Here is a 19,314-nt window from a genome sequence, read left to right as displayed (position 1 = left end):
CAGTTGATAAGATTTATTAAGCATTGTTAAGCACCTACCTAAGTCCAGGCACTGGGCTAAATGATGGCGATACAAAAGAAAAGTAAAAGACAGTATTTGCTGTCAAAGAGTTCACAGTCTAATGCACCCCAGGCCGCTACTAGTCATCTTGACCTGCCTCTGGACTTTGATGACTATGGAGGAGAAAGTAAGGTGGACAATGTTGCACATCTTTGCCTCATCCAATTCCCAAGCAAGTCACCACTCTCATGATGTCATTGGTCCTCTTTGAGATTGAAGGATGAACAATATGCAAACATGTGGAAGACAACCTGCAAACAACTATGTACAGACAATTTATATACAGGATAAACTGGCAATGATCAACAGAGGGAAGGCATCTAGAATAAAGGAGAATCAGGAAGGCTTCCCTTAGAAAGTGGGACTTGAGCTGGGACTTGAAGGAAACCAAGGAAGCCAGAAGGTGAAGCTGAGGACAGAGAATCAGTCATGGGGACAGCTAGGGAAAACCTTAGGAGATAGGAGATGGAGTGTCTTGTTCATGTCACCAGATCAAAAAGTAAAAAGGTGGGGGGAGAGGTAGAGGCCTAAAGAGACTGGAAAGGTGCAAGTGGCAGAATAGGAAGGGCTTTGAACATCACATAGAGGATTTCTTATTGGATTCTGGAGGTTACAGGGAGCTACTAGAGTTTGTGGAGTCATAGCGCCTGGGTTTGAATTCTGATTCTATATGGAACATATCACTTCACTTTGGGATTTCAATTTCCTCATCTGTTAAATGAAAGTCCCTGGCAGCGTTAACTCCAATGATTCTGAGAGCACTGTGAAAACCCATAAAAACAAGTCTTTTCAAAAAAATATGATTCTATTATTCCCACATATCCTGGTTATCAGAAATAAAATCTTCATGTAGAGAGGAGAGGGGATTTGAAAGCTTCGGAATGTTAGTTTTTTGTTTCATTTTGTTTTGATTTGAAACAAAATAAGGTCTCAGTAGCAAGGTCATTCAAAAAGAACTTAAGAGGGTGCAAAAAAAGCAGTTTTCTGATGTGCTGGCTTAGTAGAGACGAAAACCACCTAAGGCTTCTTGGTTCCTAAGAAGAAATCCTTAGGAGAAAACATTTTGTAGAAAAAATAGCAGGTCTGGTTACAACAATTTGATAAAATCTATTTGGATCTATTTAGTGAATCTGTCACCCAGATACATAACCTTGAGTGAATTTATCTCTGACGAAGGGAAGTCTGATTCTATAGTATCTTCACACTTTTTCTAAATATCAACTCATTCAAATATGTTTTCAAAATAGGCTTTCTGACTTGCTAGCTCAAAGAGGACTGCTGGGGGTTTCAATTCAGGAATATCTTCATGCCCTATTTTAGGAACTGGGTCTTTTATTTTTAAGCATTGAGATATCAATAGCATGGAGAGAGACTTTAAAATATGGATTTGGGAATGGGATGATCACATGACCACATTCTCCTCCCCATCCCCCTTATCTGGAAGATTCAAGCAATTAGAATGCTCAGAGTTTGACTTTTGATCTTTTCTCCAATCCACATTTGAACTGAACTCGTTACAGGAAAAGCCAGAAGAAGGGAACAAAGAGAAATTCTACCTACTTGCCTTTTTATGAGTGAAACTTCCTAATGGGAATGCAATGCCCCTAAATTCCAAGCAAAAGTACAAGCTTTGCACCCAGATCCCACAACTATCTTTTTGGAAGTGAAAAATTAAAGTAGCAAAGTGGTCAATGGTTCCACTCAGTTGAAAACATTCCTGACCTGTCTTCCTCCCTCCACTCCATACAGAGGAAATGCACCAAGCATGGTTTAGTAAGAAGGAAAAGTTAAGGAAACCCAATATGGATAGCCACTCCACTGTGTCATCACCCAGGAGTGCATTATCATCCTCAGGGTCAAGTACTTGGTACTGACCAACACCAGCCCTATTCCAGCCACTATGGGGTTCCAAATTCTTGATAAGTTCTTTTTCAGGGTAAGCAACTAGGTGGCACAGTGAATAGAATACTGTGCTTGGAATCAGGAAAACATCTTCAAGAGTTCAAATCTGGCCTCAGACAGTTACTAGCTACGTGACCCTGGGAAAATCATTTAACCCTGTTTGCCTCTGTTCCTTATCCGTAAAATGGGCCGGGGTGAGGCAGGGGGGAGGGAAAGAGGGGTAGAGGAGGAAATGGCAAACTACTAATATTTTTGCCAAGAAAATCTCAAATGGGGTCACAAAGAGTCAGTCAGACATGATTGAAAAATGACTAAACCACACAATAAATCTGTTTCAGGGAAGTTACACTGAGACAGGCTCTCAGACAGCATGCTCTAACAGAATAAGTTGCTTTGCCCTGTACTGGTGCGCCTCCTTCAAAAACTTCTACTGGTCAACTCCTGTATATTCATTTATCCTATTAGAATGGGGGATCCCTGAGGGCAGGAATGCATAAGCTAGGTGCACTACCCCCTGGGCCACATCAGACCAGGAGTTCCCCACAGCTCCTCTTTCTTCTTTTCTCTGTTCCCCAGATCCCACTGTAGAGGTTTGCACACAGTGGGTGTTCCACAGAGTGTGCTACCTCACTTTTCAAGTCAGTTAAAGAACTGGGAGAGGGAGAGGTTCCTAGATGCAAATTAAACGAAACAGCATGAGTAATCCCTGATTTCTCAATAGCTCTTTTACTTCCTTAACCCTCTCACTTCTATCCTTTTATCCTTGAAATAATCCTGAAAGGGGATTTCTTTTTTTTCAAAACCGGGAAATAGAGCGCAGTAGCTCAGGGAACTGAAATATCATCCAGAGTCACACCCAGTGGATCTGAGACAGAGCTGAGACCAGAACTTGGATTTTCTAACTCCCAGGCTGAATATCTTCCTATTAATCCAACTGAACCAGGCTTTAATAATTTTCCAAGAATTCACATATATAGCTTCATTTGAGCTTCACCAAAACTATGTGAAGCAGGTAGACTAGGTGTGGAAGTGCAAAAAATTGCAAAGAATACTGAATAAAGAGGAGAATTTTTTTTCTAGACCTAACTCAGCACTTATAAGAGCTGTGTGACCTTGAACAAGCCACTGGTTCCCTAAGAGTCTCAATTTCCCAGTGTGAAAGTGATATCTGCTCTGCCCTGTCTACTTTTTCAAGTTGTTGTGGAGCAAAATAAGATAATATGGGCAAAAATACTTTGAAATAGCAAAGCCCCAAATGAATATGAAGTGACATTGTCACTAGAGATGGTCTTAGGAGAAAGATTAGTTTAAATTCTTAGTATAGGAACCCACATAAGTAATAAGCTTGAGTTATAAGAAACAGGCATCTGGGAGAACAGTTTTAACATAAACTCAGAGATCACATGAAGATGTTATTTTTTTTTTAATTGAATTATCTACAATCTCTTCCTCTGGCTTTTCCTGGTGTTAGGAAGGAAGGGGACTTGACAAGTATTCAGTTCAACTGTGGTTTGCAGTAAAGATCAAGTCAGAATGGGTGTTCTAACTATTTGAATCTTCCAGAGAACCAGCGGGAAGAAAACATTACCATATAATCATTCCATCCCAGTTGAATTGTCTATAATTCAATAGAAACTATGAAATGAACTGACATATGATTTAGAAAAGAAGACTTGTGTTGACCACTATTGTTACTGTTATAAATACCCAAATTATAAATATCTATTTAAGTGGTCGATTCCTTAAGGAGGAAGCCATTGCTTCTCTTAGCAGTGGGGAGCAGTTAAAATGTGGAAATCCAATTTTTTTTATATTGCAACAGTTAGCACCCAAGGTATCTTATTCACAGCATGTGGTGCATTCTCCAAATAAGCGTATTGTCAGAAAGGACCTTGCTTTCTTCAAAATCTGCAAGCTGACAGTGTTTAGCTGCCCTATGGAGAAAACTGAGAGAATCCAACCTCAAAACATGAGCTAAACACCTACTTGAAGATGAACTCGAGATTGCCTTTGTGGAACTGAAATTTGGGAATCAGTATACAGTTGGCATATCTGAGGTCCCTTACATCAGTAAAATAGAATTTAAATGGAGTGACTATTACATACGTAAAAATGCCTGTATGCTACATATTGACTTAATTTTAAAATGTAATGTTATCTAAATTTTATTGCATTTTTAATTATTTCGCTAAATATTTCCCAATTACATTATAATCTTGTTTGGAGCATACTTAGAAGTTTGGGCCAGGAATATGACATCTCTGCCTTACACTATACCAAAAGTACCTCATGTAGGCCAAATGGTTATCTGAAATTGGAGGGTCCACTATTAGAAGAGTAGTACTGAATAAGGATCAGGGAAATATGTCATCATCCCAAGAGGAACTTTCTTTCTTCCTTTGGGTGTTGGCAGCAGAAGCAACAAGTTCAGAAAGGCATTTCTGTTGGAGAATGTCCCTGGCATTTTCATCATCCTGTCAGTTTCGGGCTGATATCACTCTTCATATAAGCACACAAACAGATAATATCTCTAAATCTTACTCATCAGTGAGAGCTTGTCCATCATCTCATTTTCTCTGCACTAGCCACCTGTGGACCACAGGAAGGCCTGATTCTCCAAGTCTATTACATGAAAGTTTCTGGCATGTCCCTTTGGCAACTAATATTTGCATTTTTCTCCCTTTTCTCAAGAGTAGCTCTGAAGGGTCTTTGTATTTCTAAACTTTGCCCCTTGACTTGGTGAAAACCAAGTTGTCTGTCTAGAACAAGTACTGAGGAGACTTAACCCCCTAGTAAGAGTGCCAGACATCTAAGCTCAAGGACAAAGTTTATAATAAAGCTGGATGCTAACAGAAAAGGAAAAGCTGTGAGGAACACATAAAATGTAGTTTGGGGGCTGCAAAATTCCTCTATAAAACAAAACACTCTACTTTGTGATAAACTATTGTTTATTTCTAAGTACAGCAAATAGCCCCTGTTTTAAGGTGGTGTTCCCCACTGTGATGCATTCATTGTTCCACTGAAAGGTTGAATGAGGAATGAAATAGAAATCATCAGCTGAGGTAAGAATTAGAGAATAATCTGCAGGCTTCACTATGACCCAAGATCATCAGGTCCATCAAGATGATGAGAAATTACGATTTAGAAATGACTTGGTAATGATGCCAAAGCTCTGTGATTCAGCTCATTTATCAAGGAATAGGTTTCTTAGAAATTTAACTTCTTTGAAAGCTAATAGAACATCTCCCTATGAGAATGGGTAGGAAATCAAGGTTTGATTATACTCACAAGTGTATTTGGTGACAGTATCACATGCTGTGAACAAGATACATTAGGTGCTAACTACTATAATATAAGGAAAATGGGATTAACACATTTTAACTGTTACCTGCTGCTAAGGCAGAAGATGTGGATTCTCCCCAGGGAATCTGCCACCTAAACAGAGAGTTTGTAATTCAGGTATTAATAACAGAAATGGCAAAGACCGAAACAACTCTCTCTTTCAAAGCAATTAGTCAAGCCAGTTTTCAGTCTCTTTTAGAACTTAGATAATAAAATTCAATTTTGGAAACAATGAGACTTGGCATTTCTATAATGCTTTGCAATATACAAATTGCTTAACATACATTAGCTGAGTGATCCTTCAACAGTTCTATGAGGTAAATCATGCAGATATATTCCCCATTTATAAAATGAGGAAACTGAGGTAGAGAAGCTAATAATCTTGATTAAGGTTACATATCTGGTTAATGGTATAGCCAATATGTGAACCCAGGTCTTTCCACTCCAAATTCAATTCCCTTTCCCCTATACCACCCCTGCCTTGACTAGTTAAGAACGTCTTAGGAACAAATCATTATGCTAAATCCTAGAGATATGAAGACAGATAGGACACAGGCCTTGTTATCAAGGAATTAATAATCTAACTGGGAAGGTTGGTAAGGAAGAGGGTTGAACACTAATCCCAATGACACAGACTCAGACTGAAGTCCACTTGGTCATTATGATGCATAGCATCCCATCATGTATAGAATGAAAATTTATTCAGCATTTTAATTTTCATCATCTGTCCATCTTGTATATACCTCCCCACTTGGTTATAGCAAGTCTTAGAACATGCCATATATAAGGCATATAAAATTATAAACCCTAGGACAGAAAAGCACTACCTGACTTTCTCCATATATAACTTGATACCATAAACTGGTGCTTTAAAAAGAGTTTCACATTACAATGAACTTGAAGGACCAAAAACCAATTCCTTCAACCTTACTCAATTTCACATGCATAAAGGGCACATTCTGATATTTACCAGACATTCCTTAAACTGGGGTAGGAAACTTGGGACTGGATAGTGAACCTGAATAATATCCCATTTCTTCTCAGAAAGGTAACCCCTCCTATACACTTTTTGGATAAATAATCCATTTAACTGCCTTGCTTCTGTCATTTCAAGTCTTCCTTATGACCCAGGTTGCTCATAGGGAGATCACCTGAAAGGCAAAAAATTACTAAACAAAATGTGACTTTCTTTCCCACTCCTTTCTCTGAAACTTTGTAGGCCCAGCACAAGGTTAAATAAATCTAGCATCAGCAGTAAAGGAAGAGATAAGCAGGGTTAAAAGGTGCACAAAAGTACTACCCATCAGGTTGAGAAATTCCCTCCTGCTTGCTTAGCTACTACTTCCCAAGGAAGATAAGGAAAATGGGAGTGACAAGGTACCTGCAAAAAGCATCAGAGAGACCATTTTCAAGGTCCTTCAACTTAATCAATCACTTGTTGCTGATGATTTTTTTTAGCCTTTGCAAATAAACCTTCCATCTCTGAAATGAAAGCTATGCAGAGGGTCTTCTTCTGCTAGGATAATGGGCCTAGGAGAGGAGATGCCTCTCTGTGCCTACACTGTGACAAGAAATAATGTTGCTGTCACCCAGTGGCTTCTCATCTACTAACTATGCATTTGAATTTGTCCGATCCCTCCAAACCAGAGCATCCACAACTCAGGAAAACAGAAAGAAGATATAGGACATGATCCTTTTCCCTAACAATGAAAGGGGTTATACTTCTCCATCACTTTTTCCCACTATTGGTGACCTTGACAGGAGCAAGAGAAAGTTAGGTAAAAGGAACACTGACTTCCCAATGAATAACACAGTACAAGAGAAATTAGAGCTACTGAAAGAATGAGGATAGGATGGTAGGTTTCATTCATTTACCAACCATCTATTAAACAACCCAGTGAAAAGTATTATGCTAAGTTCTGGAAGAAAAGCAAAACTAAATAAGACCACTGCCCCTGACTGCATGAAGTTTGTATTCCTTTGTAAAGGAATTAATTCTGGTACTTCTTCATCATTCCTAAGGAGATAAAAGAGCTGCCTTAGAGATGAGACATAAATTAGCCTTGGAAATAAACACATATGCTTGTCCTTTTGTCTATAAAAGTGTTACTCCTGATCCACCATCAGTAGGATATGTTTTGCTACAATAAGGAAGCCAGGATAGCTGAGCTGTGAGAATAATAAACAGAAGCTTCAGGCAATAACCCAAGAATCAGCAGCTTCTCTCCTACTCCCAGGCAGACTGTAACCATTAGATAAAAACAGAGAAACATAACTTTTAGGCTCATTTTCATAGAGCTGGCCCATTCTACTGCTACTGTTGTAAAGCCGATCCTCTTGGAAGGAGAAAGAGACGGTTGGCCAAAAGGCAGAACAGAACAGCAAAAGGCGACACTGCTCCTGGGTGACTCTCCCTGTGAGCTTCTGTGTGTGTCCCTGGGGATCTCTTAAATGCCAGGGTAGGCTGAGAGCTACTTGAGGTCCTGGGTATAGAGACAACCATGTGGAAGGGTTTGGAAGGGTGTCATGAGGCCAACAATGCCCTTCTTCTTGATAACATCACCTGAGCTTTTCTCTTTTTCCTCAGACATGTCAGAAGTAAAGAGACTCTTGGCCATCAGAGATCGAGTAGCCTTGATCACAAGTACTTTGGGTAATTCATTCTAGCAGAGGAGACAGACTTTTAATGAATTGCCCACACTCAACCTCTAATCCTTGCTGTGACATGCAACTACATAATTGTGAGACAGGTTATCAGGGTTCCAGATGGAATTGTGGTCAGGAAACTCATGTTTTTTTCTATGAAATCAACAGGCTTCCAGGAATTAACCCCCTGGTGCTGCCCTCATTTATGCAAGCCTCTAATAAACACTGTCAACAGAGGAAGACTAATGACTTACTCCAGACAAAGTAAGGAGGGGGAAAAGAAATTGCTGATGCTTCTCATTTTCTTACCTGTAGGAGGTCAGTAAGACATTCAGAATGGGATGATATATTTTGGGGACTTGTATTTAAAAGGTTGATTTAAATGCTATTTTCATTGGGAGTTAAAATCTACACTGTGACAAGAAATAATGTTGCTGTCATCCAGTGGCTTCTCATCTACTAACTATGCATTTGAATTTCTCCAATCCCTCCAAACCAGTGCATCCACAACTCAGGAAAACTAGCAAGCTGCTAACAGTCCTTCTGCTTTCCTGTTGGCTACTCAGCAGTCGATAAGCTCACAGAATGAGGACTGGCCAAATAGCCCAGTGTAAGAGGGAGAAACAATGAGGTACTCTGCCACTGAACTCAGCTACCTCCCTTCACAACTTCCTGTCAGAACCTGGTTATAAAGACCAGTCTGAAATTCTCCTTTACTCCCACAGAGAGATAGAGGGAGGAAGGAAGGAAGGAAGGAAGGAAGGAAGGAAGGAAGGAAGGAAGAAAGGAAGGAAGGAAGGAAGGAAGGAAGGAAGGAAGGAAGGAAGGAAGGAAGGAAGGAAGGTAGAGACACTAAGATACTACTACATTGTGCTACTGATATTATCATAGAGTAGGACTAGTATAGGAAACACCCTCCACCAATGCAGATCTGCATCTGCTCCACAAATTATAGTCTTAGAAATTGCCTAGGGCACTAAGAGATTAAGTGATTTGCCTAGGATAACACAGTCAGTGTGTGAATGATGTATGACTCGGATCCTTGCTTTCCTTTCTCAGAGACTAACTCACTAACTGCTTAGCCAATAAAGATACCCCACTGAAGGCCTCCTTCAGTGACTGCTTCTAGTATGGAAGTGAGACTGGGCTCTCAAGGCTATGCCAGGTAACACACATTTTGGCAGGTCTAACCAAGCTGGAAAATATTCTTGTATAGGTCCGGTGTTAAACTGCCTGTCCAGCTTAGGTCCAGCTTAAAATTCAGTTCAGGGAAGCTCGTAGCAAGAAGGCCACAGAAAGATAAACATTTACAGTCACAGCAACTCATAAAGATGAAGAAATAAGATACAGTAGGGGAAGGGGGAATCTTTGGGGTGTGACCAATGCCAGTGAAATTGCAATTCCTTGAGGTAATTAAACAACAATAGTAACAAAATACCTTGCATTTCTACAGTATCTTTTTTATGCTTCCCCTCCAAAATGTTTTGATAACTATACTCTCATAAGAGGTACAGAAGGTCTGACACCCTCACGATGCAGACAAGGAAACTGAAACCCAGGCAGGAGGGGCCAAAACAGTTACTCAATTATAGTCCTTGGTCAGTGGCCACAATGCCTAGAGCCCAAGGGTCCAGGCTCCCATCAGATCACATTATCTCTGACAATTTTTCTCTACTTATATACTGTCTACTAAACAAAATAACCATGCATACCAGAGGCATACAGCCAAAGCCTGCCTTTCCTTTGCTCCAGGAACCAGGGCTAACACTCCTTACCCTTACCTCAGCCAGGCGGGAATGCTTATGGACGTTCTCACCCTTCTGCACGCTGGGAGCTAGCTGCTGCAGGACCCCCCTGCTGCTTGTCAGCGCTCTGGTTAGCCGGGCAAATTTCCCCCAACCTAAAGGAAACAAGAGAGATCAGTCTGCTACATGCAGTAAAAATACAAGTGACCAGTCTTATCACGGCTGTTTCTAAAAATGGGTGCCCTTCTCCCACCCTCATCTCTTAATTTCCCACTTGCTCATGTATTAAGTTCCCATCACTTATATAACATTTCCCACTATTCACATTCACAGTTCAGAAAGATTTAAGAAACAAAGCTATTTTTTGCTGCATCACACTTAATTAAGTATTATGCTTTATTTTCTGTAAGCGGCTACAGTGCTGAACTTGTACTCAGGAAGGACTGAGTTCAAATCTTACCTCAGTTGGCAGTCACTTAACCTCTCTTTATCTCAATTTCCTCTTCTATAAAATGGGGATGGTGATAGCATCTGCCTTCCAGGGTGATTGTAAGGATCAAATGAAATACCATGTAAAGTATTTTGCAAACTTTAAAGTGCATGTTTTACCATCATATCTACCATCTCATTATTCCATAACTAGATTAGATCTTTCCATTTCACAGATGGGAAAACTGAGACACACAGCTGATAGCATATAAGAGATTTTCACTAAAGACACAGAACAAGTAATAGATTCAGAAGCAATAAGAAACTGACTCCAAGAGAAGAATTTCTTCCCAATGCTGTCAGCAAGATAGTTGGCTCATTATATGTTGCAAGTTGGTCTAGGCCTAGACTGTCTGATAAGGTTCCCCCAGAGATTCATTGTAGTTGGCAGCAGCTCTGGAGAGCCAAGATTGACCCTCTAACCTCCTTGTTCTAAGGCTCTTGGGGGTGACAAAGATGATTCCACACTTTGAACTAGACCCAGTGGAAATGGAGTCATCAAATGGCTAAGCTACTTACTCTGCTCAGTCTCCTGAGAAAGCAAGAAATATTTGTCCCCTCTGAGAATCAGAGTTTAAATAACCTGACCAAGATCTCATGGAGGAGCTATTTTGCTTGTCCCCAGAAGGCAGAACTAGAAACAGTGGTAGAAGCTACAGAGAGGTAATTAACAATTAGAGCTGTCTGAAAATAGAATGGGATGCCTTTGGAAGCAGAGTTTTCATCATCACTGGAGGTCTCTGAGCAGAAGTAGGATGACCACACACTAGGGATGATACAAAAATGGTTTCTGCTGAGGTACAAATTGGACTAAATGATGTCTTAGGTCTTTCCCAACTCTGATGATTTGGTAAATGCCAGAACTGGCATTCTCAGCTGTACCTGTGACACCATGATATCTCTTGGATCATGTCCTCCCTCCCAAGACACTGAAAACACAATGGGTATCCAATAATTGTTTGTTGAGAGATTGTATGTGTATAATGGAAGAAGGCAGGTATTACATAACAGGAATTCCCCAAGTGGTGAGCAAACTATAATAGCTTTACATAATCCTTGGACCCTGAGTCCCTGAGAGATCACTCAGGTTAATCCTCAGCTTCCAATAAGGACTGACCCAATGGTTGATATTGAATTCAAGAAAAAGAGTGATCTTTAAATGTGACCTTCAGTATTATGATCTCAGTGTTTGGGATTTGGGGGAGTTTTGTGTCTTGATCTTAAGTAAACACAGAAAGAAGAGAAAAATCAGCTCTTTGGGGGTCTATTATTCCAAACATTCTGGGTTTTAATGAAAAAGCTAGAGGATCTCTGTGAGTTTCCTGACTTCATTAAGTAGAGGAATGATCCTATTTAGGGTCTGCTTGAAAAGCACCACATGAGGTTCCTGCTATGAGATGACTATTAAAGTCTATGGGAGAGCAGTAGAACAGGCCCTATATGGGGCTCTCCAGGTCTCCTCTTAAATGGACCAATGGTCCATTTGTGAAAATGCTCAATGCAATTTGTTTTCAGGGGTGGAGCAAAGTCTATTAAAGAAAGCCAATTTTAGGCTTCTGATAGCTTTCAGTCATGCTGCTTTTCAACTTTAGAAGATAAAACTGAAATTGGACCCTAAAAAATATATCCTAAGGGATATGAAAATAAATCTGTGTATGTGAACACAACTGGGAACACATATGTGCCCATTTGTATCAAAACCAGAAATACTTATAGTCAAAGTAGGCAGTTGCCTAAGGTAAAACAATGGATAGCTTTTTTATTGATGTACCTTTTAAAGACAAAAAATTCTACTCTCTGGCCTCTCTGGCCCCTTAATACCAGTGCTTTCCTTCAGCTAATTAGCACCAATTTTTCTTGTATTTATCTTATATACATATTATCTGACATAAAGTAGGTGTTTAATGGTGGTTGACTAATTGATTAAGGTTCATTCTTGTCCAGAATCAATGATCCTATGATCAATATGCTCACCATCTCAAAGCTTCAGCTTTCCCAGAATCCAACTTTCTCCTGTGAAGGTTGAATAAGACAATAAAAAGATAGGACGGGAGGGTAGAGCACATGAAAATGTGAAGTCATTGGACATAAATATAGAAATAAATAGGACCTATGAAGTCATCTAACCTAAGTCATCTCTTTTTACAGATAAGAAAACTGAGGTCAAGAGAAGCTAAATAATTCAACTAACAGCATACAGGTAGTAACTCTCCTCAGTGCTGGAGAGTAGTATCAGAAAAAATGAAGGGAGGTTCTTTATGAAGTACTGCAAGAAAACAAAAAACTACCATATTTTAAGTTGTACAAAAGGATAAAGAAATTGCTAACCTAAAAGAAGAGAATATAGAAGATGGCAGAAATATCAGAATATGTGCAGTACAAGACAGATACAATAGAAAAACTAACTGAGCAATGTCCCGAAGACTTTGGACCACCGAATGAGCTAACCTTTGATGATTCTGACTCCAAAGTACGAGTAGGCAGAGATTCTAAAGAAAAAGACACCCAGAATGAATCATGTGATAAAAATAAGTGTCTCTTTACAGTACTTAAAACATATATAAAAATGTTTAATGATTGACTATTGAGAAATAAGACTTAGTGAAGTTTACCTCTGCTTTAGATATGTTTGGGGGTTTCTTTTATAAGTTGATAAAGGACTGAAATGCCTGGTTCAGTTATTGGTTGTAGGTTTTTTTGTCTGTTTGTTTGTTTTCATCTAACTGTGAGTGGTTGAGAATTAATCACATTCAGCAAACTATTACAGTTGGTTTGGGGAAATCTGAATTGAAATACAAATGTTATCTATTTTCAATTTTGTAATATTTCATATAAATGACATCATTTCAGTTGAGTCTGAGAAGACTAACATATACTTGATAAATAAACTTTAATCCTCCCAACAAGAAAAAAAATTGAACAAAAAATCCAAGGAATTAAACAAAAAAATCTAATCAAATTAAATAGCAAAGGCATATTTGAACCCAGGTCCTCCGATCCCAAACCTAGCACTCTTTCTTCGGAGAAAGTAATGCACATTCTAGGGGCAAAGAATAGATGGTGATCCTGAGTCACTACTACCAACACCATTGTGTTCTCTAGGTTATGCCTTTTTCTAGGATCTCTGCTTATACAAAGAAAGGAATAATGAAATGGCTAGAGCAGCCACTGCTCCTTCACTACATAACTTCCAGGGAACATATTCTTATAAGATTTTTCCTGTTACCAAGCATGACCTAGAAAAAACCTAGATAACAGCAAAGCTCAAGAAGACATCAACGAAAGGAGACCAGGCATCCTGTGCCAGTTTTGCTGAGGCACAGGAAGTGGAGATGAGAACCAAAGAACCACAGAACTTGGAGCTAAAAATTACCTTATGGGCCATCTTGCCTAAACTCCTCATCTTAAAGTTGATGGAACTGGGGCCCACAGAAGTAAATGATTTGTCCAGTATCATGCTGGAAGAGGCAGAGGACCTAAAGCACAGATGGGAGAAAATGGAAAGAAAGAAAGAAAGGAAGGAAGAAAGAAAGAAAGAAAGAAAGAAAGAAAGAAAGAAAGAAAGAAAGAAAGAAAGAAAGAAAGAAAGAAAGAAAGAAAGAAAGAAAGAAAGAAAGAAAGAAAGAAAGAAAGAAAGAAGGAAAGGAAGGAAGGAAGGAAGGAAGGAAGGAAGGAAGGAAGGAAGGAAGGAAGGAAGAAAGAAAGAAAGAAAGAAAGAAAGAAAGAAAGAAAGAAAGAAAGAGAAAGAAAAAGAAAGAAAGAAAGGGAGGGAGGAAAAAAGGAAAGAAATGAACAAAGAAACAAAGAAAGAAAAAGAGAGGGAGAAAGGAAGAAGGGAAAGGAGTAGAGAAAAATAGAAAAAAAGATAAGAAGAAAAGGAAGGATAAAAAAAGAAGAGAACAAGAAAAAAATGGCAAATAGTGGGAAGTGTTTCATGTTCTTTCCAACATCCATAGAACTACAGATTTAGGGTGGGAAGGGACCTGAGAAATTATCTAGTCCAATTTTGCCCATAGTCAGCCATCTTGTAAATAGTAGAGCCAGGATTTGAACTCTGGTCTTCTGATTCTAAATCCAGTACTCTTTCCATCATCCCATGTTAACCAACAAGCATATTCTGATCACCATGCCAACAAATAAACATCTTCTGATCACTATGTCTATCAGCTTCAGATCACTGTGTAACAAGTATCTCCCAATTCATCTTAATTAAACCTACTACATGGTCAATGCTGTGCCTCAGTACATATTCTCTTTGTATTAGTTCTTTCCATACTTAGAGTCATACTTCTTGCTTCCCCAGTTAAAACATAAGGTCCTTGAGAGTAAGATTGTTTCATTATTTATATTTGTATATTCATTGTCTAACACAATGCCCAAAGGACATAGTAGGCAATTGATAAATGCTTGTTAATTGATTGGATGATGCCTCTCAATGACTTAACCAGTGCCATAGTTATTAGTTGCCTGCTCCAGATTAATAATCAGTAGCTGTTTCTCATTGTCTCCTTCTGATATGGATCCTCCTACAGTAAGCAGATCTGAACTTGGGTAAGCCTGACAAGGTTTTGCTCTAGCCAGTGCAGCTTTGTGCCATCTTTACTTCATAGGACTCTGGGGACACTGAAGTGGCTCTGGGAGAAATGCAAAATCAAGTTCTTTTGATGTCAAAGTGAACTATTCCCATCCTTGGACAGAATAGGCAATGAGAACTTGTAGAGATATAAGACTTTTTGCAAACATTCATCCTGCTTAGGAGGAGATAAAGTGAATAGAAGCCTTGTTCTGAGCTCAAAGCATCTGCTTCCCATAGATCCATTTAGAAAATCAGATCCCAGGGCCCATGGGCAACTTCACTTAGAATATATAACAAGACACTTTGGTAAAGAAAATACGGACTTAGAAATGTAAGCTGCAGTTACTAGTGGACATTGTCTAGGTGTTTATTTCTCTGCCTTAAGCCCTCTTCTTTTACCTACTAAAATGTAAATTATCCTCACACATAACAAAATTAGGATTGCTTCTACAGTAGCAGTGCTTTGGGGATTGATAAATCTTTGAATCTTCTCCCCAGCATTACCCTCAATGTGAGCAGATAACCCTATGGATTCCATTTGGGGAAATGCCATTCATATTTTCAAGACAGAGAAGGACTAAAAACAGAATAATTTTAACTACTCTGTCTCTTCCCCAAGAGTGCTTCATGAAAAATCCCCCACAAAAACATAAGGATAAGAGGGCTAAGCCTGAAATGGCCTTTGAGATCCATGCCCCCTGCCTTTCTTTCCTAACCCTTTGTCCTTCAAAATCTTGGTTGCATTTTCACATTACCATGGTCTTCTGCACTTAACTGAAGTCTGTCTCATAAATTGGACACAAGAGGTAGCTCTTTGAAAGAGAATTTGCTCCTCTAAAATGAGGTTATTCAGTGGAGTGAGGTAGAAAACAAGGGAATGATGACTCATTCCACAGTGAGCAATTTGCAGGGAAGGTTCCAAGCCTAGCAGTCTATTCTCCTGCACTCACAGCCACAGAACTCCCTAGAATAACTGACTTAGAAGAAGGAATGAGGACAGAGAGAAAATTCCAGCAGCCTACTCTCAATTATCCATAATAATAGGGAATGAAAGAGTAGGGACAATTGAAATCCACAAAGAAATAGTTTCTCATTTTAGTTGTTTCAACCTACTCTCTTGCCCAACCATTTAAAAAAGAAGAAAGAAAGGAAAGAGCTACTTGGAAGTAGCAAAACCGACTCAAGTTTTACCTTCTCTCCTGGCTACTCATAATCTCTGTCAGAGATGCTAATAAGCAATGAAATGTCCTAAAAGATGAACAGCAAAGAGATGAGGAAGAGAAGGAAGAGAAGTCAAGGTTTATGTATGGAATCATGGAGCACTAAATAATGGAAGAAAGGTGAATCCCCACATTAACACATCATAGTGTCCCTAATATCAAACTCTCTCAACTGGGCTTCATATGCCAAAAGACATTATATAGCATATCAAAAAGGAGAAAAAGAAGCAACAGAGAGACTATTGTAAAAAGATGAACAGACTACAGAAAAATAATTCTATAATGTTTTATTATTTACAAAGCACTTTTCTCACAGTAACCTTGTGGTTTAAGTAGCACAAGTAGTATTACCCCTGTTCTAAAGACAAGGTACCTAGAGCTTGAGATCTAACTATAGTTAGTTCTCAATGATCCCTGAACAGATTATCCATTTTTCAAGTTTTATATTGTGATCTATTAAACAACAGGTTTTTATCTGTGGCAAAAAGTACATTTCTAGGCCACCTCCCATCATTATCAAGATATATACTCATGGACTATAAACTAAATTTTACTATCAGCTTGAATAAATCAGACCTAGGAAAACCTCAGGCAAATCTAGTTGGGAAGAGAGGAAGGAGAGACATATGTAGCTGAACCAAATCTACTTATTGGAAGAACATCTGTGATTTGGATTATTCACACCTACAAGTCTTTCTTTGGTGCAAATAATAGTGGATTGTGTAAATCCTAGATCACAGTGGCTGTTAATGCTGACCAAGGTGCTGAAATGAGCACTGGGCTCTATCTTCTAGAAGAAACAGACGGGTATAGACAAGGGAAAAAGAAAAAAGGCATTGTAGAAAGTTGGGGATGGAAAGGACCTTATCTGGTCTGATCCTGTCATGTTTTGGTTGAGAAAACAGACTCAGAGATGACCAAGGTCACACAGAGTAAGAAGTGAAGTCAGAACTCAATCTCATATCTTCTCTCTCCAGGTTCAATGCTCTTTCTACTATATCCCAGTGCCTCTCAGGAGTACAATCGAAGCACATGGCAGTGAGGGTTATTTTTTTCTCACTGGCCTATTTAGATCTTGAGGCTGTTGAAAAAACTGCATTCCATAATAATCACACTATGGAGTTGAGATGATCTATGCTGTTCTATCATAAACAGGATCTTGTCATACGTGAATATGTCTAAGCAGAGGACCATACATACAACAGAGTCAAATCGAGCTTCCACCAGAATGGTTCATGCCTGTAATTCCTTCTATCAGAAAGGCTAGTGCATCAGGTAAGCTCCAGAATTCTACATTTTTAGTGATGCTTACATTAAGTCTAGCACCAATCTGGTATACCCCCAGAAGGTTCCCCAGCCCAGGTGGGAAATGGATCAGGTCAAAGCTTCTACGTCAGTGAGCAATGGGGTTGCATTGGCAAATGACAGCTGCACTTCCAGCTTGGGTGAGACATGGAGATGCAGGCTTAAAACAACAACAAATTCCCCAGGTAAAATGAGACTGGGATCTTATCCCATCACCTGTAATGGACAGTCTTTGATGGGACATTAAGTGAAATATACTAATCCTGTTCTTGCTATTATGGGTTGTAATTTTCTGAATTTAAACAGATCAAGGATTGGAGTTTTCCTATTTACCTCTCTAACAAAGAGATAAAATAGCACCTAGTTTCAGAAAGAAAAAGGAATGGGGTAAATGCTTGCATACAAATATACAATTAGCTCTCTTTAATCAATCCTCACCAGAGCCCTTCTGATTTATTCATGTCCCTACTGCAAGGGAGTTCACCACCAAAACTCATTAGAAGGAAGTGATGCATTTGGTTCCTGAAGCACTGACCTGAGTGAGTCATCTTATATAATCCTGATTTATCTATTCAATCAGGTACCTCAGAATCGAATAAAGACTGCTAGATGCCAGGTAAAATATACTTTTTCTTCACATGTCTTTAGAGCAAGGAAATCCATGCTGTTGCTATTGTCTCATCAGCACATCTAAACTGTCTTATTGTCAGGGAAAATTAGATATTTATGCACTGGCAAAATTGGTTACATGGTGTAATCATATTTGGGGGGAGAAAAATGGAAAGATATTACTAAATTTGGTTAATTTTTAAATTTGGCATGCCTGTTAAGAAACACAGATTTATAGAATTTTAGATCTGGAAGGAAAGAGATGACAGCAAGTTTAATTCTTTCCTTGTCAACAAATGAAGAGAGGGAATGAACTTGCTCAAGTTCATAAGACAATGGGTTCATAGATTTAGAGCTGAAAGAGACCCTTAAAGACTATCTTGTTTATACCCTCATTTTACCAGTAAGGAAACTGAGTCCTAGAGGAGGAAGGTGATTTGTTCAAGGTCATATCAAAGAACTATAAGATCATAGAGATAGAGTTGTAAGAGGTCTTAGAGGCCATATAATTCTACTCCATCATTTTACAAGTAAGGAAACTAAAGCCTAGAGAAAGGAAGGGACATGACCAAGGTCATATCACAGGATCATATATTTTGAACTAGAAGGGGCTTTAAAGACCATCTAGATTACTCCTCTCATGTTACAGATAAGGAAATTGAGACTCAATGAAGTTAAATGACTTGTCCAAGGTCACACAGATAATGGCCATCAAAGGCAGAATTTGAAGTCATATGACTCCAGAGTCAATGGTCTTTCCAGTGAATCACATTGCCTCCCAGATGGCTCTCTAAGTTGCAGAGCAAGTATAATCTGCACTGGTAAAGAGAGTTTCCTCACTGGAAATTCCCTATACCAATGAAATCACATTTATTATATATATATATATATTATCATTATTTTATATTTTTATGCCACTGTGGTTTCCTTTGGGTATCTTTTTTCATCTTGGCTAAACACAGAAGACCTTTAGAGGAAGAAGCCCCAGACAGCACTGGGGAAAAATACCAAAGAAGCAAAAATGTTCAAAACTTGATTTATTCCATCATCTGTGGAAGATCTTAGTACAGCCTGAGTGCGAAGAATGAAATCCAGCATTGCATTGCTCCCAATATCCCAACCAACCACTAACTAAGATGTGGTTCTTTGTACACAGACACATCATTAATAACCCACCAACAACAGGACTTTGCTTTGAGTCACTTTCCCAATGATAGGAATTGACTCATGCTGGGAAATACACTTGCTCTTGTTAGGTTGCTGTTGCTCCTGAGGCATATCTCTAGGAGGGAGCTGGGTAGGGTGAGGGTTTCAGTCTGTGGTGTTACCAGAAAAGAGTCACTATCTAAGGCCATCAATCAGACTAATCAGTAACAGAATCTAATGGCTTGATATCATTAATACTATCCTCTATGCAAGT

The 19,314-nt window shown here is 39.1% G+C and overlaps 1 protein-coding gene across 3 annotated transcripts in view; it reads right to left on the bottom strand.

Moving 5' to 3' along the window:
- The window catches only part of KCNH1 (potassium voltage-gated channel subfamily H member 1), a 582,340-nt gene that overhangs the window by 522,618 nt on the left and 40,408 nt on the right, over positions 1-19,314 (bottom strand). For all 3 annotated transcript variants that reach the window (XM_072637864.1, XM_072637862.1, XM_072637863.1), the window contains exon 5: positions 9,732-9,850. In XM_072637864.1, the coding sequence (XP_072493965.1) occupies positions 9,732-9,850 (119 nt within the window). The remainder of the gene's footprint in view (positions 1-9,731; positions 9,851-19,314) is intronic.

The sequence above is a fragment of the Notamacropus eugenii genome, chromosome 2, assembly GCF_028372415.1.
Source record: "Notamacropus eugenii isolate mMacEug1 chromosome 2, mMacEug1.pri_v2, whole genome shotgun sequence".
Classification (NCBI taxonomy): Eukaryota; Metazoa; Chordata; class Mammalia; order Diprotodontia; family Macropodidae; genus Notamacropus; species Notamacropus eugenii.
The sequence above is the reverse complement of the archived record's forward strand: the minus strand, read 5'-3'. Positions and strand labels throughout refer to the sequence as shown.